Raw genomic sequence first — 23,137 nt, forward strand, 5'->3', positions numbered from 1 at the left:
ATAAACAACTTTTTGAATTATCTGTTCATAATGTAGGTCAGTGGTTACAACTGCAGTTACAATAGTTGTTAACAACATATAATAACTAGTTTCAGTTTTAAGTTATTGTACTTAGGTTTGTGTTTAAAAAATAATAATATTAATACAAATACTTTTTAGTTTTAGAGATCCTTGTCAATCACACATCATACAATCAAACATCTAACTTCTATTTTTATTTCTCTCATTCAGAAAATTCTTGCTGAAAACAAAAACGTGGGTTTTAATTGGGTGATTTGCTGTGGGTTCACCACTGGACAACAGTGTAATATCAGCCATACAGTGGCCCTGCTCTGAAGCAGAGATTTTGACTTGATATAGCAGGTGAAGCAGGCCTGGCTTTTCTTACAGTGAGGTGTCCCAGACAGCCATTACAGGTTGACAGTCAGCATACACAATACCAGGACCCCGATTGTCAAGCAGATAAATGAAATGCAGGTTTCATTAATTTTATTACTTAGCGTTTCTAGCTCTTAAAAAAAATCCATAAAACAGGTATACTGCTACAGTGAATGTAACGACAGAGTAACTATTAAAGTATTATGTTGTCAGCTCAGAATGGAAACTTCTTTGCCGGAGGGAGAGAGTCAGATTAATGCTGTCTGTGTCATTTTAACAGTATCATTTCTATTGGATTGTTGATGAATAATGCCCTGTATTATGACGGACATTAAGTGCAATAGCAACAGCTAACATATAGAAAAATAGACTTCTTAAGAGGGTTTGGGGCAAGAGTTTTGAAAGTTTTCCTCTTTTTTTTTTTAACACTGGAAACTGGCTGCTTTTTCAGTCATCTTGAGTCCAGTCCTTGTACCTTCACATTTTCAGAAGAATGTGTTTGTTTGTTGACCAACTTAACACTGACCTACAAATCATTCAACTCTGAAAACGGCACCTAAGTCAAGGCATGAAACAATGTTGTGTCTACACATCACACAACTTAACAAAGAACCCATTTTAAATTGTATCTTTAGGCTCTTTGTGACTAACAGCTGTCACAAAACTCATCATTTGTTACATCAAAATATGAAATGCCAAAGATAACAGTTTGAAAGGCATAAAACTGTACCAAGAAGGTCATTTTCAAAGAGCTCTTAGTTGAAAACTTGGCATCTTTCAGTATGGTGTGTGGCATGCCCTTAAAAAAATCTGATGGAGTAACACAAAAGAAGGTGCAGGTCTAAAGACTACAGCAGAAGAGCGTCTGATAGTCAGGTCTTTAAGAAACAGGGGAAACAAATCCAGCAAAGACCTGACGGAGGACCTGAGAGATGCATTGCCCCTTCAATTGATACATCTGCTGTTCACTCAAGCCTCATCAGAAATGGTGTCAGTGGAAGAGCTGCTGTTAGGAAGCCATTATTGAGTAAGGAAAACATAGAGAAAAGGCTGAGGTATGCCAAATTACACAAGACACAGACTGAAATCAGTAGCAACAGGTTTTATGGAGTGATGAATCCAAATTTGAAACACAGGGACAATAGTGAGTGTCTACAGTCGACTCTAAAACATGGTGGAGCCGTGTTGAAGTAGTGTGGGCTCATCTTGACAGGAAACCAAAGGCAGCCAACATCCAAAGAAGAGCTTTAAATGTCCTTCAAGAAGCCTGGAGAAGTACTCCTGAAGACTACTTAAAGAAACTACAAGACAGCTTCCATTAGAGAGCGCAGACTGTGTTGAATAAATTGTGGTCATTATCAAATATTGATTTTCAAAGTTCTTAGAACTATATTCATTCTTTTGCTTTGTATACTGTATTTTGGTTTATGTTATTGGACTGTGGCACGAAGGTATGGGTTAATAATTTGCATCCACGACACATCACTGTGTTGTCTTTTCATGTGAAAGGAACTACAGTACCAGAGAAAAACCACCTAGAATGCAAAGAATGCAGAGGAAATTAATGCAATGTCAAATAAAATTCATTTCTCACATGGAAATTTCCTTCCTTTGCATGTCATTTGTTTTAATCAGAGACAGAGAGGTGTGTGAATGCGTATCTGTAGGACAGTGTGAGACCCCCCCGATGGCTTGGAAAGAGTTTGGGAAAGACATTTGATATCCCAAACTAAAACAGTTCACACACAAGCATGTGATGCCCTGGTGACTTTCATGTGCATTTTGTCAGACTGTAAGTGCATCATCTGTTCCAACTTTACCTCAACGTTAAATGACAGATCAACATCACATACCTTATGTTGTGCAACAGCTATATAATTACTATAAGAGAGACTTACAGGCTTGGTCCTTGTAACTCAGTGGTGCTGGCTCACAGTCAAAACAAGCAGCTTCCAATTTTAACACACTCCCTCCCCATAAGGGTAACTGTTACTGAGGCCTTATACAACATAAAGATCTGTGCGCATATGTTTATGTGTGTGGATGAAGGTAATTCTGGTGCACCACAATGTTAAACCACCTAAATAAGCTGTCATTGTGTATTAACTGCTGCTCTGGAAGATGGCTCGGAACAGACTGTGTCATTCGAGATGTGCGGAAAGTCAGAGAGTGACTGATCTGAGCTAAGAGGACGACAAAAGGGGGAATGAGGGCAAGTAAAAAACATTCAGCTGATCATTTTTACCACAAGAGGGAGCTGTCATCAACATGAAACAAACAAGACAGACTGGGGATATGTTCAGCTTTTTTTGAACCAACTATAAGGCAATAACCTGATCAAATCTGTGCCTCAAATCACACACTTAAAAATGTAAGTTGGAATAAAATAAAATATTTTAAACCCATTATCTGATCTGATCCCCTCCCTGTAAGCATCCCAGTCATAACATCCAGATACATTCATTAAGAGTTCTTGCATATTAAAAAATATATACAAAAATCATTTGTGAAAACATGTTTTTATGTTTTGTTTTTCTAAACAGGGATCAGTAAAAATCACTAACAAAACTGAAATGCAATACAGAAAAAGAGTGCATTGAGAGTACATCAAGTCCATGTCAGACCGATTATGTAATAATCCCACTGCTCACAAAATTTAAACGTGGGACTTCGTGCAAGCATTGCAACCTTTTTTTAAATAAGACATTTAATGAAGGCACCAACCTCTGTTAAACAATCGTGACACGTTTGCTCAGTTTGACAAGAAAACTAAACAGACTCTTTGACAGTTCGGTTAACACAAACATATCATAATTTTCTTTTTATAAATTGTCTCCGGATCAGGAAGAATAAATAATATGATTACATTCTGAGGGTAGAAAAATAGAAATACTGACAGAAAAATAGGAATCTGATAGATGATGATGATGATGACAGGCTGAGCTAAATTTCCCCACAGTAGAGACAAATGGTTCATTAGCAAATTGCACCATTTCAAATTTTGTGCACTTGAAAGCAACAAGAGAAAACATTTTCAGTCCAAAGTAGAGAAAAAAATAAATCAAGCAAGGAAACGGTCCATCTTCATTAAATATAAATTCAGAATATTGATTAAACCAATCATGATCAATCCCCCATAAAGAAACAAACCTCTTTCACTCTCGTTTACAATATAAATGTACGCTAATGTAGATCATGTACCTGTCATAGCACTCATTAAGAAGAAAAGAAGAAAAAAAAAAAAAAGAACCTCATTGATTTAAAACAAATCAACTGTAATTCAGTCTTCTGCCTTATCTAGAAAACTTCACATGATTCTATGGCTTTCAGCCAGTCTAATTGTGTATTTAAGAGATGAGTAATGTAATGCCCCAAGAAATGGAGTGGGGGAGCTGTCTGCTTCTAACTGCAAGACTACAATCTGGAGTTCTCCTGTAGGTGAAGCAGGAGGGAAAGCTAGGACCTGCTAAAGGTGTGAAATGTGCAACAGAAATGAGAAAGCTAATCAAAGGAGGAATAATCACAGATTGCACTTTAGTTCACTTGGAAATGCAAAGCAGATTGATCCATCATTGGCATGTAGCCTTAACCTAAAGAGTCTCCAGTGATTCACTTAAAGCATGTCTGTTTTAACAGGGTTTTTTGCCACTTTTTGCCACCAGCTTTTGAACTTTATAGGCAGCATATTTGTCTGATTGCATGATTCTTTCTACATGAGTCCACAGCAAGGCTCCTTATTGTCGGACTGCTCTTCCTCAGGGGCTCGGAGTTTCAGAAGTGGAGGATCTCCACTGGCTGGGGTGAAGTACACCTGACTGGGGGAGACTGCCTCGGCGGCAGGCGTCATTTCAGGATCTGGCTGAGCCTGAATGGCTGTCACCTCAGCTGCTGCAACGGAGGGCTCCTCCTCAACGGGCGAGGGCAGCGGTGGTGCAGGTGCTTGGTATTTATTGAGCTTAGCAGCTGCCCGCTGGCGTTTCAGGTCAGCCAAGGTGTGGTGTGATTTCTCCCGAGTCATATTGTCTGCCCCCTCGCCCTCTGCAGACCCCACTCCAGACGCAGAGCCGAGCTGGTAGGAGGCGCTACGCTCCATGATTCCTCCCCCACTCCACTGCTCTCCAGGTACAGAAGATGCCAGAGAAACAGAGGTCTCTCCATTCCCTAGGCTGGGCATAATTTTCCTGTCTGCAGCCTCCAGTTCTTCCAAATGTGATGTTGCTGCACCTCGAGTAGCAACCTAAAACACGAGGGGGGGGGGGAGACAAACAAACAAACAAAAAAACCATTTACACTGTTTGTAATGGTCACAAAAACAGTAATGAGAAACATTTTCCAAACAAAACCTCCATCACCATGGTGGCATGCTGGTGCAACTCATTGTCGGTCTGTCTGTCCTCATCGTCGTCCTGCGGCTCGGGCTGTCGACCGCGCTCCTGCCACACCATGGCCTCTTTGTGGTGCTCCCGGCGGTAGAGACTGGAGCGCTCGTTCACGCTGACGCGACGCACCACTTTACTGCACATAGAAATGAGAGACAGGAGGGGAAGCAGTAAAACAATGATCCATTTCAACTTCGGTGTATGCTTTTCCCCCTCTGGTTCCACTGAGCTCCACGCTCACCCTCTGCTTCCTGTGCTAGATGCTCGTCTTTGCAGTGTGCCTTTCTGCCTGTCCTGGCTCTTCATGATGGCATCATGTTTGTGCTTCAAGTCCATCAGTTTGGCTCTGACTTCCTCATCAACACATAAATCTGAAAGGCAAAAGTGTCTCTCATGAATAAGCTTGATAAAAAAGGCAGAAACAGCAGCAACAACAACAATACTCTAGTTTCACCTAGTGGTGTCTCCTCTAAGACGGACTTTGCATTTAGATTGGCTCCGTGTGCCACCAGCAGTTCCACCATCTGCATCTATGGAACAAAAAAAAAAAAACAACAAAAAACAAAACACTATGAATGAGTCATTTCAGAAAACTAGTTGCTTTAGGCATGACAGCAGTATGAACCTGTCCCCAGCAGGAGGCAGCATGCAGTGGAGTCCACCCATCAGAGTCCTTCACATCCACCTGAGCCTTGTTCTCTAGTAACAGCTCAGCCACAGACATATAGCCGTTAGCAGATACGATATGGAGCTAAAGGAATAAAGAAAATGAACTGCACGTCAGTAAAGAACAATATTTCACAAGAAAATAAAATTAACAAAAAACTTTCCCAATTCTCTGAACCTTTATATTATTATTACATTGGCTGAATGTTACAGAAATGGTTGGTAAAACATTACAAAGAATGCAGGAAACCTGTGCAACCTGTTAACAGTCAGGGAATTATTGCATTTATATTCAGATGTTTTTAAAATATCTAGCTTTACAGCATTGGATATAGATTTGAACTCTGAGCTGACAAATCTTAAGTGCACAACACAGTTCATGTGCATGCGTCCTTGTGTCTCACCAGAGTTGCTCCATTATCATCTTGTGCGTTTAAATCTGCTCCGCTCTGAGCCAGAGCCCGAATGTCAGCCAGCATAGCCGCCTCTTTAGCCCCTCTGCATTCATCTATACGGTCCTGAGTTATCCCTTCACAAAACAACACACACAGGGACAGGATTGAAAAGATCACTTGGACTTATTTTCTTCCTACTTTGGAACTGCACATAAATGTTGGCCGTCTGATTTCAAATGTGATACATGACAGGTAAGTTAAGCTTGATCATGCCTCTTTTTCCCCAACCTGTCAAAGGCAGGAAGGTGAATCTGTGCACAAACTTCTCACTGACCCTGTTCAGCCATAACCATCTCCAGCAGCTCAAGGGTAGCCTCGTCCTCACAGATGTCATAAGGCATGTTGCCATCCGCATTGACAGCCAGCAGATCGGCCCCACTGAAAGCACACATATCCATATTCAAAAAGACCTGAGTTAGCAGCTTTGCATATTAGGGTGTGTCACTAAGTGTTTTCATTTGCATTGGGTTCAGAAATTGCTTTCTCTTCCCAAGAAGGCTCTAAGTCTCAATTGTGGCTTAGCAAATAACATCCACTGAGGTTGAAACAAAAAAAAAGCACATTATAAACAAAACATATTAGCTTAGAAATTTAAACATTTTGTGAGAGAAACAGAAAAGTTATGATGTGAGGCAGCACTCACCCCTGAATCAGGAGCTGCACCAGACCAGTGTGTCCACAGGTGGCAGCAGCGTGCAGAGGGGTCCACAACTCACTGTCACAAGCATTCACATTGGCACCAGCGTCTAGCAGACACTGCACTATCTCCACAAAATCATCAATGCAGCACTGAGAACAGACAGATACAATTGGGCCCATAAGTTTTTGGACAATGACAGATTCTTTTTTAATACTGTGCTTTTGCCCGTGTGCTATGGGCTCAAAATGTGGTCATAAATATTTTGTACTTGTAAATCAGTTTTGTACTTGTAAAAAAAGATTTGTGCGTGCGTAAAAAAAAGATTTGTGCGTGCGTAAAAAAAAGATTTGTGCGTGCGTAAAAAAAAGATTTGTGCGTGCGTAAAAAAAAGATTTGTGCGTGCGTAAAAAAAGATTTGTGTGTGCGTAAAAAAAAGATTTGTGTGTGGACTTAGCCAAAAAACCCCTGCAAGTTACAACTACGAATTTTGACCCTATTTTTCTTCCTTTAAGCTGATTGGTCAATGTCATGTCAATCACAAATGTAACAATCCAATCAGAGAACAGATGGGTTTGGATGTCGGAGGGGCGCTTTTTTTGAACTGCAGGTCTTTGAAGGGAATAAATGCCCTTTTACGTGCCAACCCAGCGTTTTCCTTCATCACCACGAAGGAAAACAGTCTGTGGTCGTCAGAGTTTGGTGATTTTTGTGTCACAGGACTACGTGTTTAATACAGGGACTTCCACAGCCTTTTCAACAGCACTGCGGACGCGGGGGGCAGTGTTTTGGAAATGACAGTCTTCATCACAAAGCTTTCTTCGTTATGAATTAGCATACATGTTTTTATTGAACATTTGAAGAACTAGCAAAAAAACCAGAAACTCTTGTAGTTCACATAAAGTCAGCGATAAAAACAACAAGGAGCAGGTGCATCTAGTACAGGTAGAGCTGCTGCAAAAACCCACAGAGCCCAGCAGCCAGCAACAAATTCTGGATCCTTTGCTTTTAGTTAGCAATTAGCATTAGCAGCACATCCTGCGTCCGATGTGAAGGGACTTTTATGCTGCGCGCTGTGACTCACAGCAATGGTCCCGGGTCAGCCCTGATGTTGTGTTAAACTAATCCTAAAGTAATAATGGTATTTCTAACCACTGATATACCACAACTTTATCCTTTCAACAGCTGCTGAAAGTAAGGGGACCTAACTGCTATTGGATATTTATATAGAGAATACCCTTCAAGGACCTGCAGTTCAAAAAAGTGCCCCTCCAACAGCCAAACCCATCTGTTCTCTGATTGGATTGTTTAATTTGTGATTGACATGACATTGACCAATCAGCTTAAAGGAAGAAAAATAGGGTCAAAATTCGTATTTGTAACTTGCAGGGTTTTCTTTGGGCTAAGTCCACACACACATTTTTTTTTTTTTTTTTTTTTTTTTAAAAACACACACACACACACACACACACACACACACACACACACAAATCTTTTTTACGCACGCACAAATCTTTTTTACACACGCACAAATCTTTTTTACAAGTACAAAACCGATTTACAAGTACAAAATATTTATGACCACATTTTGAGCCCATAGTGTGCAACTTTAAACATGATGTAATTGAAGTGCAAAATTTCCATTTGAATCCACTGGATGTAATCAAAGTACTGTAATAACCATTTAGGAAATACAGCTATTTTATATATTCCATGTTTGTAAATCTCAAAAGGTAATTGGACAAACCAACGTAAATGTTTTAAATGTAAGGATTGTTTTCAACACTTTGGTATAAACCGTTTGCAGTCACTGACTCCCTAAAGTCTAGACCCCAAGGACATCACCAAATTCTGTTCTTCCGCTGAGATGCTTCAGTCGCTGCTTGTTTGTGAGACTCTGTGCCTTCAGTTTAGTATTTAATAACTGAAAACATGCTCGGTTTGAGATTAGCTGACTGACATGGCGATTGAAGAATGTCTCATGTCTTTGCCTTGAGAAACTCTTTGGATGCTTTTGCAGTTTCCTTTGACCCATTATCCATTAACACTGTGTTTCTGATCAGTTTGCAGCATTTCACTGAATGTGAGCAGAAAGTATAGCCCTGTACACTTCACAGTTCATCCTGCCATCCTGCCATCCTATCACCAATCGCATCATCAATAAACACTAGTGGCCTGTGGCACCCATACATGCCCATACCATGACACTGCTCCTACCAAGTTTGATAGATAGTGTGGTATGCTTTGGTTCATCTTGTTGTTTCTCTCATTTACCACACTTTTCTGTTCCCATCACTCTGGCATAAATTCATAATGGTTTCATCTGTACAAAGCTTTTGTTTCCAGAACTGTGCAGGCTCTTTTAGAGGTTTTCTGTCAAAGTCTAATCTGATTATCTTGTTCTTGAGTGTAACCAGTGGTTTGTTCCTTTTGGTAAAGCCTCTGTATTTACATTTATAAAGGTGTCTCTTACTTGCAGACCTTGAGAGTGATTGAGTGTGTTCTTGACTTAGTCAGATGTTGTGAAATTGTTTTTCTCAATCACAGAAATAATTATGTCATAATGCACCTTAGCTGTTTTCTGGGGTCTTTAAGGACTTTTGATTTTGCTGACATGACCAGAGCATTCCTTCTTTTTAAGAATTAACAAGATTCCTGATTTGGACCCTCCTCAAGTTTTTCCTCTACTTATGGTAGGTTTGTGCGGATTTTCAGCCTAATGATGGTCTCCCTCACTTACAACAACATCTCTTTGAACATCATTTTAGGAGTTCCAGTGAGAAAATCCCAAATGGAACTATTCTTCTGCTTAATATGTCATGGAAACTGCCTGTCAGTCAATTTTCTAATTAACTTGAAGCCTCTGAAAATTGTCGACCGTTTATTAAAAACGGATGGAATAAACTTGAGGGAAAAAATATGATGTTAGAAAACGAGTACAAACAGAGATAGAAAAATCTAAACATTAGTATTAATGTCAACTAAAGCACTGGATAAAGAAAAGAATTTACATGTACTCAGCCCTCTGTGTAAACACTACATTTTCCAAGGGAAACGGCAAAGCAAACCGCTCTTGTAAAGAGTTCTCTGTGCTAACAAACAGTCCTCTCAGGAGTGTGTAGTAGTGCGTGTATGTGTAAACATAAGGAGAAATTAAAAAGGGGTGAGAAAATCGCAAGGATTTAAGGTGTCTTAAGGTGTCAACTAACAAAACACAGCAATATTGTGGTGGTTAAGTGTGACTGAGGTTGCCCAGAAATAGGAATGCAAGAAAAAAACAAAAAAAACAAAAACAACAACCCTTTTTCACCTTTTCCATCTATAATCAGGGTAATAACTACTTTCTTTATGTAAAGTAACCAAGAAAACGTTAAGACATAATAAACACAACTAGCACTTGGTGAGCTCAAAACTGTGACCACACACAAACAAACATAAACACAGACACAGAACAGAACTGGCCTAAATGTTGACAGTGGTATATGTGCAACATGTGGTTTTACCGGCCGTAACAAAATCATGCCGCGTAAGCAGAACTGCTTTGTGTGTAACTCAGTAATGTTGATGACAATTTAGCATTTGATTAGTGCAAAGGCAGAACTAGGTAAGTGAGAGGAGGCATCTGAGTTTGTACAACTGGCAGTGTTAACAGTGAACAGTGGTTGACTGGTGGCGGCTCGTGGAGCTAAATGCAAGTGTACCTGATGCAGAGCAGTCAGTCCATCCTCATTGACCAGATCGGGGTTGATTCCGCTGTTAAGCATCTCCCTCACTAGCACAAAAGAAAAAAAAAAAAAGAAATTTACAATCATGTATATACAGATTATGCATGACCATCAGGGCAGAGTCTTTTCCATAAAAAATACAAACAAACAAAAACAACCTTGCCATTTACCTGCCCTGAACATATACCATCTTGTAAAGATTGTTCTATGTAAAATGTAAAAGGATTTACCACCTTACCAACTAGCTCAGATCCAACAACTTATAATAAAGCTCTTAATACTATTTTTAATCTCTAATATATTCAGTACAATTTTTTCAGTTCCTGTAAGTCATTGGTTTTTACAGTGCAAGAGCTTCTTTCAGCAAATGCCAACAGCTACAGGACAAAGAAGCCTCGGCATTACAGTCAATTCATGGCACACCAATACTTCTGGGGTCTTCCTTCACATGTTTCTGAGATCTGGATCAGTCTTCTACAGGTGTCAATACCCTGGATTAGTATATATTTGCACTTTGATGCTCTAAAATCACTGAGTTTAAGCTGAAGCATTTGAAAAAAATTGTTGTTTTCTGATTATGAACTTTTTGTGCAGTGTGTATACCCACCTTCATCCAGGTCGTTGCGGGAAGCAGCATCAAGCAGGGTGACAGCACTGGGGAATGTCACTTTGGTGGTGCGTGGCTTCTTCTTATCTGCTTTGGCCCTCGACCCTCGTACTGCATCCTTTTCCATCTGTGCCCAAGCCTTCAGCTGCTGAGCGCGGCGCTTCTTGGCATGCTTGAGCCGTTCTGTGGCACTCAGACGCCCCATGGTTGCCATTTCAGCAAGCAGCTCGCCGTGATCTGCTGCCATGATACCGCACCGCCACAGCGGCTCAGCTACTATAGTACTGTTTCTTTCACTTATGTGAGGATATCCTTTAGGGGGTTTCAGCCTTCTTAATTTATCATATGCCTCCTGTCCTTTTTATAGGGAAGCCAAAGAGGCCTACATCAGGGTGGGAGAACACAAAAAGATACTGCAGTTCATCTTTAAAAGTAACTTGAACCACAAAAAACAGCAAAAATTTCAAAAATATGATGGGAAAGAAACTAAGTTGTGCAATCAGGTGACAGATATTTCTGTCTCTTTCCCATCTTTAAAAAACTCTTATCGTGCTAAAGTAAAATAGCAGCAGGAAGGTGTCCAAAACATAATAATCCAAAGGGTAGGTTTCAACCAGCTGTCAGTCCTCCAATCCATTTCTACTTTGGGTAACTTGGCGAATCATCCACTTGGCAAACAGAGAAAACAAAACACAACTATAAAAGGTCAGTCTATCTTAGCTTCTAATCCAAACAGATAGCAATCATGCTTCAGTATATGGTCCAAAGGAGGTGTGGATTTGTGAGAATCCATAGGCAGCAGTGAAAAACAAATCCACAAGGTGGAAAGAACCAAACATCCAATGAGAATAAAAAAAGGAGTCCTACTTCAGTTACTGACAATAAACAATATTTGACAGAATTAAAATATTTCTGGGTGGTCAAATAACAACATTTCACAACTTCCTGTTGATAGTGTTGGTGCACTTTTTGGTAAGTCTTCAAAAGATGTGATCTAGGTATAAAGTCTTCACCAACTTGAATAACATTGTCTTCAGCCTGTGGGTCAGGGAGAGAGAAGGAAAAACTGCAGTGAGACAAAATGTCAGGGCTATGTTACAGTATAATGACAACATACTGCTCTCTTAATCCTGTTATCTTTAACCCCTGAGCTCCTCTCCCCTACTCCCTCCTCTCCCACTCCTCTCCTGAAGGAAACTTGAGAGGGTGGGATGCTTTTCATTAATGACTGACACACCCTGCAGCCCAGCACACACATTACATGTGTTACAGGGTATTCACACGGTGAGAGTGAGTGATGGATGTTGTGGCAATGCAGTTAAGTAACAAGTATGTGACCTGTTATGGTGCAAGTTCCCACCCCTGACAACCCTGGTCAGTGAGATCCCTCTCATTGGCTTTCGTTCACTTCCAAGTAGAGATACGCGGCTCACACACTCGGCTCTTTCCAGGCTGTTCATTTATTATTTAGGCCTGGGCCAGTGAGCGCTGAGAGGAAGGTCAACTAGAGGCACTCAGTGAGATAGAGAGAGTGACTGATAAGACTGTAGTCCCAGGACACAGCTACTGCAACATTGTACCAATGACAAAAAAAAAAAAAAAAAAAAAAAGCTGGGAGAACACACCGGGTCCATAAATCAGCAAGATTAGAGGGCAATCAAGTGTAGAATCATTAGACATAACAATTACAGTGGTCCTCTTGGACTTTCACCTCATTATTAAAAACACTGTTGGATTCTTAGTTGTATTAAACACAAATAGTCCTTTGTTACAAACTAAGTGCAGATGCCTATATCTTAAAGCCTTGTGTGCAATATGATATAGCATACAAAGAACTATAATTGTGCTTTTTAAATAGGGTTTTGCCCTGCCATTTGAAAGACTAATAGTTCTTGCCTTGGGGACAGGCAAGAACTATTAATATTCTGTGTATACCTATTATTTTCAGGATACCTAACCCTTCACCCTTTGTCACAAGCTACAATGTAAGGATTTCCTTAGTTGAAGGTCACACTCTGACTCTCTCCATGGATTGAAGGCTACTACGCAGATCTGTCTTTTAAATACACAGATTAATAAGGACTTGGAATGCACAGGACAGAGATATGTGTAATGAAGGTTAGTTTCAATTAGAATGTACCGACAATTGTACAATATAGCTTTTTAAACTTTCTCCCTCAGAGAAGAAAGCCACAGTATCCAAAAATCAGCACTGTAAAAGTCAAGAGTAAACAGTAAGTATACGGACTATTAAAGAATAGTCCAATTAGAGTTAGTGGCCTTGGTTATACTGCACTTAACTAATGAAAAGGGGAATAAGTTTTGTGGCATTTTAAGGGGCTTTAAAGGGGAAAAGGATTAGAGAAATCTGGAAAAATCCCTTCAAGAACTTTACTGATGTATTAGTGGGATAATTCCAGACACAATCGGAGAGATCAGTGGGAAAAAAATCTTAAATATGTTGTTTGTTTTTTTTGTCAGACTCCCAAACCTAGTGTTTTTGACATTTTATCCTGTGCTGTGAATTTTAAAGATATCTTTTCATACTCAAAGCCTATGTTAAATGTTGACACTCAGACATAAACAACAAAGCCATAATATATCACCTGTATATTAAAATACATCCTTTAGTCCACATCTTTCACAAAAATCAGCCACTACTTGATTTGTGCACATCAGAAGTTCATTTCTTCTGAAAAAAGATGCTTTGATTCTTACTTCACTAACATTTCATGTTTGCTGAGTTTACACAAACAAAGAGTGATAAACTTTTTTTTTTTTTTTTTATATGCGATTCACAACAGCGCACTTTAAAGAGATGGAATTTGATGATTTGCATTTCTAAAGTGATCAATGTGAGAATCAAGGCTGCCCTCACCGCTCTTTCTGAATAACGTTATCCTACTGACTAAGCAGACAATAAAAGTGTGCCCCATTTGTCCCTGTGACTATAAAACCGGTTTACTGTGTTTCAACCCTCACCATGAAAATATGGGCTCACCTGACCTGCTGGAACTGTGCTGGCCTGCCACTGTTGTGGTGTGTATCTTACATGGTGTATCACTCTGGGATGACAGCATTATTGCGGTTTCTTATATTATTGTGGTTTCTTATACTCATGACCACATTGCTAACAAGTTTTCCACCATATAGTTATCGCTGCAAAGAAGGTGCTGCATCAAAAACCTCCTAGTGTTTGATTTGGTTACAGTTGCCTGCAATTTTTCATGTTTTGTGTGCAAATACTTGGCAACCCAGTGGAAGCAAAACTTGAAAAATGAAAAAAAAAAAAAAAAAGAAAGAAAAGAAAATGCTGATGCTTCATCTTCAAAGTAAAGGTTGAGCCAACTGTGTCCATTTACAGTTTGAATCAGACTTTTCTCTGTTTGTTCTAGAGCTCGGAGAATATCTGAAAAATGTTTCTAGACAAGTGCATCACTTAGATTTATTCTACGACCACAGCAATATAATAACAGCCAAATCACAAACAGGTTTTTGCCAACTGGTTGAGGAACACATACTTTTCCCTCGCAACAGGAGGTTGCCAGATTGCTGCAGACAGGTCTCCATGTCTGTGTGTAATTTACGTACTTATTCACTTAAACCTACATGGTCACCATGAATGTCAAACATCCAGAATGGCAGACAAATTGACATCATGCTAATAGTGGTCACATGTCGGCAAAACCTCAATGGGTCATTAGAACAATAGTCTATTCAATATGTCCTCTGTAGTGGGCATTGAATAGTTCTCAGGATGATATCACCACCTCTTGCCTTAGCGTGCTCTTGACAACACCTGAGAATGCTTTATGCAATTTCAAAACAAACTCAGAAAAATCTATTTTAAGAAATATCCATGAACCTATGGATGCAGCCATAGCGTGGTTAATCCATATATATCTTACGCATAAAATCCAGTCATCAAAAACACATGTCACTTAAAACAACCCATCCCTCCAAAAACTGTCATATATGTGGTGTGTTGACTGATTCACAATGGCAGATAATGCACTGAGGAAAATGCAAGAACACTGTTAAAGTTACCCAACTATACTATTAATACCAAACTTAATACTTCCTGAATCCTTTTCAAATTACAGTCTAAAGAAAATGTTGGAGATTAGCAATAGGTCACTAAAAGCTACTTTTAGCTTCCCTCTTTTTTCATTACAGCAGATAGCTCCACATGTTTGACTTGGCAGATTGTTGTTTTTCTTCAGATTTCCTCTCTGATGTAACACTGAAGGGATTTATTTCTCCTCCCAGGATCAAACTAGGGATCTTTCACCTGTTAGGAAAATCAGTAAACCATGCCAATATGGAGCCACAGTTTAGTAACTCATGCTATTAACCGGAACTGAAAATAACAGAGAGACAAAAGGAGTCAAAGAGAGAAAGAAGAGATATCCATGTTGGCAAGTCAGACAGGCAGACTTGGAGAGGTAGGTAGAACATAGGTAAAGTGATTAGACTACCTTGGGAAGAAGTAACAAACTGTGTCCATGTGAACGCTCGTGCATGCATCTTTTGTACACTATGGGACTTGAACACACAGCAAAATTACACACGAGTAGCGATGGGAGGCATGATACATTGCACACAGGCTAACTTTCTCGCCTGTGAAACTTAACATAGATAATGTCAGAAATTTATTTCTAATTAAAATGTACGATCACACACATAAACACAAACTCTGGCATCAGAGCAATATATTCTGATGTTATGCCGTGGAGTGTTAAGTTTAGCAAACATGTAAGACATCCTCTCATACTAAGGTCTAATGAAGCACATTTATTTGTTTGTTTAACCAACAGCGCCAGAGTTCCAGGTTTACATTAATGTCCCAAGCCTAATGGGTTTTTTGACCTCCATCACATCTTTTTCCCTAAGAAACTAATCCTGAAACCATTAATAATAAATGTATCCATTTCAAAACCAAGTAGTGTAGCAATGATAACACTTCCTAAATCCTTTCAGCAGGAAACACAGTGACAATTTCTCTTGCCAAGGACCAATTCTGGAAGACACAACATCCTTGTAAATGTTTTTCACTACGCAAGCTGATCTTGGAGAGTGTAAATAATGTTATGTGACAACTGCACTCTGCTCAGGACACTGTGGATTCTCACAGCTACCAGTGCTACCCCTCATTCACCAGATTTTCAGAAAACCTGAACTCTGGGGCCTTGACATTGAGGTCAATGAGATTTGAACTGATCAAGATTTTTTATAAACGCACTTTTGGTATATTTAAAAAAAAAAAAAAAATCCCACATTGCCTTCTTCTCGAGTTAGCACATGCAAAAACACGGGCAGCCACACTGCCTGCCAAGGTGACTACAATACCCCATTAGTCTTTTACAGTTAAGGGGTAAAAATTGGGCTGAAGGAGAAATTAAGTTCAACGTCGCAAGTAATTCTGTGTTAGCCCATCATCAACGAAACAATGCGAGCACCTGATTCAATCACAATGTACACAAAAGTATTTGCTGTGAGTGTGAACACCGCTAACTTGTGGCTACACACTGACGCAAAAAACAGTATGTGTCAAAATCAGCCACTTCCACTCTGGATCTTGTCTCTTTAAATCATATACTGTCCAGTTTTGTTTTGACTCCACTTTAACCATGACCTTTCAGTCCAGTCTTTGCTTTAAAAGTCCCAGTCCCTAAAAGTAGGGAAGTTTATCCCTTTAGAGTATTACTCCGATAGTTCAGTTTTAGCCAAACAAACTACAAGTCATGTTGCTGTGAAAAAGAGAAAACACGTCTTCAGTATCCTCACAACATGAAAATGCTATCTTACTCAGACAGACCAGCAGCTCAGAAGTGAACTAGAGAAAAAAAACTACAAGATAAACAGTCAGTGGCCCAATACTGTGTTGCCTCTCTGGACATATTAATAGTTTGGTTGTAGTCAATTGTAGACAAGGCATCACCATGTGAGGATATTTCTAAGATAAATATTGAAGCTACAGTATTGTGCAAAAGTCTTGAGCCATGTCTGATTGCTTTAGATTTTGCTTCCAAGGAGTCAGACTTTCTTGTAATTTTTCTTTTCTTTACAATTTCTTGCAAGTGGGTGTGGTCAGCAGTTCTCCAAGCTTTCTGGAGGTATTTCAAAGTTTTTCTTTCACATTTCATTTCACAGGAATGTTTTGTTTGTTAAGCCACTTAACACTGGCCTATGAATCATTCAAGCCTGAAAAAGGACCCTAACTCAAGGAACCAGTGTTGTGTCTACACATAACAGACATTTTAATTTTAAACTGTATCTTAAGGCACATTGTTACTAGCAGTCTTTTACAAAGGCAAATAAATTGTTCCAATTTTTTAAGCTGAATCCAGGAAAAGTAGTTTGGACCAAACAGGCAATTCCCAAAGAGATATTAGCTGAAAACGGTGCATATCTCAGCAATGTGTGCTCTTTTTTTTGTAGAGGATAAAAGAAGAAATGGCAGGCTTAAAGACTCTCTACAACACATGAACACTATTGGAAAGTCACATATTTAAGAAATAAGAAAAAAAAGGCAATCAAAGACCTGACACAGGGCCTTTAAGATGCATCTGATCCTTCAGTTGACCAATCTTCTGTTCACCGAGGACTTAACAAATTATAGGACAGTTTGTCTAAGAGAGATCAGACTGTGCTGAAGAATAAAGGTGTTAGAATTGCACAAAATTTGTTTGTTTTTTTATACTGTATCTCTTGTAGTTTTGCACATTTCAATAAAGAGCTCCAACGACTTCCCATTTTCGTAGAGGGAAAAAAGGAAAGAAATGTAAGCTTTTGCACAGCACTGTATATTTTCAACAGTATACACTAGGATCAAGTGTTCAACAAAGAGCAACCCCTCCCCCGTCCTTTTGTTTTCTTAAGGAAGGATTTTGCTAACTATTCAAAAAGAAATAAGGAGAAAGCTATAAATGAAACTCTGAACACTAAATGAACAATCAATAATAATCTTTAAAAATTTGCTTCAATTTCTCTGCGATGCTGTGATCTTACCTTACCGATGTACTCACTACAAACACTTGATGCACAACAGACCTCAGCCTCATGAGTCTGTTAGTTTTGCTTCTGCTATATAAAGAATGGGGAATTTGTTAGTGGGAAGACTGTGGAAGAACCTTGTGATTCCCAGTGTTGGGCAAAGACGAGACAGGAAACTACACAGGAAAAGACAAATTTTAGCACGGCAGACACCACAGCGCACACTCACACACGCGCTGAAAAATATGACTAACATTTATTATGTTTGGGAAAACGTCCCTTCGTCAATGTGACATTTGTAGTCTTCTGACAAATTTTCCACCTAGTGACCTAACAGGAAGGTCTGTCTACAGCTGCTGACAAATACAACCTTTCACTCAACAGCTAGAATGAATAGAGTACTATGAATACATATACTGGGGCTCAAACTTCACCAGGTGGGTGGGACTGATCAAAACAGAAAATACAGCCTAAACACCCAACCTTAAATCTGGCCACACTTGGTCCTCTGTGCTTCAATCATGGGTTTGTCATCATAAAACAGCACCGGACGGCTCCTGTGTACAGCCTCCAGCCTGGTGAGCTATTTGATTAGAAACAGAGGACCTTACCGACCCACTCATTGAAACAAACATTGCTGAGTCAGTGTAGCTTGATGATTCGGGAATGATCCCGCCTGCAGTCTGAAACAATGCCAAAGTAGCCTAAAATGTGTGCCACATACTCACAAATACTCACTGTTAGAAGGGATAGAGCTGGGAATGGCTTGTCAAATCATGAATCATTATTTCTAATCAAAAAGCCAAGCGTTACCCAAGTGTAGCATCTACACTGCTTCTCTGCGTTTAAAAAAAAAAAAAAAAAAAAAAGAAAAAGAAAAAAGAAAAACTTGTTTTAAATTTAACGTATTTTTGGGCTGATGCTTGGACAAAGCAAGACAAACGAAGATGTCACATACCTTGAAATAATTTCCACTTTGGGTACTGATACAGGAAATGTTTGTAGCTGCAGCCCTTGAAGGACGGACAAAATTATAATCACTACAAATGAGAGCGAGGGAGGAGGATCTACAATAAGCCCTGTCATGTGTTAAGGTTTGAGTTGCTCCATGTAATCACTCAGAAATCTCAGTAATTCTATCAAGCAGCCAAGGGTTAGGAGAGACCATGAGAAACAAAAAACACAATGATGAAGGCGAAGATACGTCACACAAAAGAGCCGCTGCTTTTTTTGGAAGACAGGATGTGGACAGAGAGAGAAAGAGAGGGTTAAAGGATGTGGAGGAAAGAATGTGAAGGAGATAGAGAAGAATATGAGGAGGAGACAGGAGGGGGAGGAGACAGCCAGACTAGCTTTGACTTTAACTCCTCCGACTGCTTGTAAGTAGGAAGTAGGGTCATGTCATGCTGGAGCGGAGGAGGAGAGGCGAAGAAACAAAAAAGAAAACAGGAATCTTTAAACGGAGCCAGGTGACAGAATGAGATGCATCAGTAAGACGAGAGAGAGCCCCAAACCCGACAGAATTACTTTACAGAATTAATCTATTAGTTTAGTGGCGATTGCTACTCTTGCTGTAAAATCACAGTCCGGCCTTTTTATCCATTCTTCCTAAGTCTCTGAAAGCACGTAGCACTGTGTGGGCTGTCACATCGTGTATCAAGGAGCCCTCACACTAATTTTAGTCTATATTGTGAAACCTGCAAATATTTAACTTTACATACCAAGTCAATGTTGTTGAAGAGGCACTTTAAACATAGGCCTGACAAGAACAAATGCCTGAGTTTATTTAGGTTAATAAGTTATTGATGGAGGGTTAAAGTCAAATAGCTGAAGGGCCGTGCTTGATTGTGAATAATAATCCTTTTCTTCCTTAATCCCTTCAGACTTGTGGGTCTGCCCCTGTGCAGTGTGCCTATTTTCACAATAAGCAAATCAATTCTCTTTACAATTCGCTTTTAGCTGAGAAAAGAGATGTTATCATAAGATATCGGAATTTTTCATTATTATTCATTCAGTCATCAACCTGTAATATCATTTGCCAGACTGAGCTTGCTATTTTTATTATTATTATTATTATTATTATTATTATTATTAACAAAATAGTTGATTAATTCAACTAATGTTAAAGTAATCCAACAAAACCCATTTCAGTAAATGATTGGATCTACTTGACCCTGAACTCTGAGCTGCCGCATGTAAGATAAATGAGTTGTATTTTTTTACGTCATGGTAATTAACTGTATAAGTTGGCACGTCGCCCTTTCACGCTGCTGTGATATATTTAGCTTTTAAAAAAATAAGTTAAACTTAGTCCCAAATCACCTTCACTTTTTCATCACAGTTTGATGAGATCGCTATAGCGCTAAACAACATTAATACAATAATGGAAAGTTTTAACAGCAACAGCAGCGGAAGCTTTAGCTCCTGTCACGGGATTAGCTAACCGACCTAGCGGTTCATAGACAAGCCCAACAGGTGTATTGTCTGCTGACAGGTAATGCAAGCGGCTCTTTCCCCACTTGCTTCATTCGTAGCTCTCATAACGTAGTTGTATCCCACACGCTTGACTTTATAAGTTGAAAAATTGGCAAGCGTACCTGTTGTGCGGCTACCTGTGGTGAAGTCATATTATGCTAACGTTACCTTAGCTTCGCATTAGCTCGCTGCTCACCGACGTTGAACTCGGAGCCACTGCCCTCAGATAATTAACGTTAACGTCTCGGCGACAACTAAATTCAGCTTATACACAATCGTTTGAACCGAGCAGGACGTTCAGATTCATTGTAAAACAATAGAAAAACAAAGTGGCGACATCTTACCTGTTGCGCTGCCTGTCAGCGGTAGGTCCTGGGCGAGCGGTGAAACTGAATCAGCTGCTGTCCGCCGCAGCTCCAGCTTCAGCCAGCCCTCTGGGGAAATGCTTCACCATAACAACCGAACCTGCGCCCTCTCCTCCCGCCGGACAGCCTCCACCAGGGGGCGGCAGGAGACAGGTGATCATCTGCCAAAAAACATGCCCGTATTTAAACTGTTACAAATGACTTGCTGACTCAAACCCCCCCCCCCCCCCCCCCAAAAGAAAAAAACATCCCAATGTGTAAGCAGCAATCAAGTTTTTGACAAAGTGAATTTTATACATCATTTATTTATCCAGGTACAAAAAAAGGTGTGAGATAAAAAATTGTATTTTTTAAAATGAGATCTGGCCAAGAGGGCAGCAGAAATGGCAACAAACATAATGGCTCTATAAATATATTTTAAGTGGATAGATTAATAGATACTTTATTCATCCCCAGGGGGGCATTAACGAATTCCACATACATGCTAGACAGGCCAGGACTGATACAAAAGCAATCACGACACTATGTACTGACTAATAATGAGTTATACTGTAGTGCATCATGTTATATTTAAAAGCTGTACTTTAGCTATTAGCGGTGGCTTGTGGTCAAAGTAGCCATTCATTTTACTTGAATCTCTGCCCTTCCTAACTTTTCCCCTCCATCTATTTTCTTACCACTCTCTTTTTGGGATTTCTGTCCCTCCTCCTGCACTTCTCCAAGACTAGTGCTAAGAACAGCAGTTGTTTGTGACGCGAGGGTTTGTTTGTTTTTTGTTTTTTTTACTAGTTGTTGCTGTTGACAGTGTAGCTGCTAACATGCCGGTTAATTTGACTCATTTTGTTGCATTTTTGTTTGTCTTTCTTTTTGCCTCTCAGCTTTTCAGCTCCACCTTTCGTTTCGCTGTCTTTATCAACCACGTCTTCCACAATAAAATCTCTTACACAAGGTGCGCGGGCGCACAGGGAACGCTGGCAGGGGAGGGAACAGTTTGAAATTAAGATATTTGATTGGGCAATCCAGTGTCAATAATGAAAATGCACCAACGGGCTGCTGTAAGTGTTTGAAGGCCCGGTGCACAGCTGCCCTACGACCTGTTGCCTGTATAAACATATCGACCAAAGACAAACAAACAAAGAACAGTTATATTGACCCACCAGGCAAATGCGCGGTATGCCAAATTACCAGTCCAGCCTTGATGATAGACATTCAATAAATACTAACAAACACTAATAGATACTTGTAAATACACAGTATTGCCAAAAAACTACTAAAAAGCAATTTAAAAAAACATTAAAAAATAAACAGGTTGAACTTGGCTTAGTGTAAAAACAACAACCCATCCTTCATTTTTAAGTCAAATATTGAGGGTGTGTTTGCATGTATAAGGATGTGTTTGCCTATGCACCTGCGTTCTTAGAAATGTGAATTCACTGCAGTCTTTTCACAGTAAACTGTTAAGATGTGTTTGGTAACTAAATGATAATTGCTGCAACACACAAGCCTAAACAAGTGTGTCTTTAACACTCCCATAATTAAAAATCAACTTTGAGGCACTCAACCAAAAACACTGCTGGACAATGAAATACACAAGGTGTCCCTGTGAGCACCCGAATCAGTTACTAAATCCTAAAAAAGAGATAGACACTGAAGACGCTGTGACCTGCTGACCCCCGCAGTGACCCAGCTATGCATCACAGCGGTGATACCCTGCAGAGTCACAACAAGGAACCTGCGTTGGAGCTTTTGTTACCATCTCTGGTCCTCGGGAGAAGATTCAGTGCAGTGCTTCTTCAAGTGTTTTGAATATGCATAGAATGAGTTTCATAAAAATGATGGCAAACAAAGAGAAGAGTGACTCAGTAATTGGACTGGACTCAATCAGCCCATGTGAAGAGCCTTGTGAAACCAGTGATGCCCATGTTTAAAATCAATTAGATTTGGCTTACACAAATATTTATTATCCATTTCTGTGTCAGGAAAGAAAAGAAATCTTCGCCGTAAATGAAAATATTATTTTCAGGCCTTTTAGTTTTTCATTATTCTGGTTTTGAATGCTTCGGAAAAGTCAGATTTCATGTGGCATGACAGATAAACTGCCTGATACCAGCCTACAGACAAAAGGTCAGAAACACCTGATGAAGGTTTTTCTAAATGCTAGTACTAACCAATGGTATGCTTTTTTTATTGCTTAAGTTATACAAAAGTCACTCTTGTCTTAACTAACACATCTCAAATCAAACTTTTCCTTACTTTCTCTGTGACAAAGAGCATGCCTTTCTTCCTCCTCTATCCCAGTATCGGGATGGGTGACGGATTTGTCTGGACTCAATCAGCCCATGTAAAGAGCCCTGTCCCCGATGCTGACCTATTCACGTAGGACCCCATTCTCTTTATGTGTGGCTTTCTAATCCAGACCAAACCTATTAACTGGCATTCCAGCAAACAGGAAGG

At 39.7% G+C, this 23,137-nt stretch overlaps 1 protein-coding gene across 5 annotated transcripts; it reads right to left on the reverse strand.

Annotated features, from left to right (window-relative positions):
* Nucleotides 1-2,878: 2,878 nt before the first annotated feature.
* On the reverse strand, nt 2,879-20,838 carry ppp1r16a (protein phosphatase 1, regulatory subunit 16A). 5 transcript variants are annotated; one of them, XM_026180002.2, is made up of 12 exons: nt 20,663-20,838; nt 18,802-18,856; nt 10,848-11,885; nt 10,217-10,287; nt 6,522-6,667; nt 6,153-6,256; nt 5,828-5,952; nt 5,383-5,508; nt 5,212-5,287; nt 4,999-5,128; nt 4,731-4,893; nt 2,879-4,615 (listed from the first exon to the last, which is right to left on the reverse strand). In XM_026180002.2, the coding sequence occupies exons 3-12, from the start codon at nt 11,092-11,094 to the stop codon at nt 4,088-4,090; spliced, it is 1,716 nt and encodes a 571-aa protein (XP_026035787.2). In that variant the 5' UTR covers nt 11,095-11,885; nt 18,802-18,856; nt 20,663-20,838; the 3' UTR covers nt 2,879-4,087. The 5 variants fall into 5 exon arrangements, with proteins under 5 accessions (XP_026035787.2, XP_080162590.1, XP_026035786.2 ...); XM_080306464.1 differs by having other exon boundaries at nt 18,327-18,856; XM_026180001.2 differs by lacking the exon at nt 18,802-18,856.
* Nucleotides 20,839-23,137: the final 2,299 nt, after the last annotated feature.

This window comes from Astatotilapia calliptera, chromosome 9, assembly GCF_964374335.1.
Source record: "Astatotilapia calliptera chromosome 9, fAstCal68.1, whole genome shotgun sequence".
NCBI classification, from domain to species: Eukaryota; Metazoa; Chordata; class Actinopteri; order Cichliformes; family Cichlidae; genus Astatotilapia; species Astatotilapia calliptera.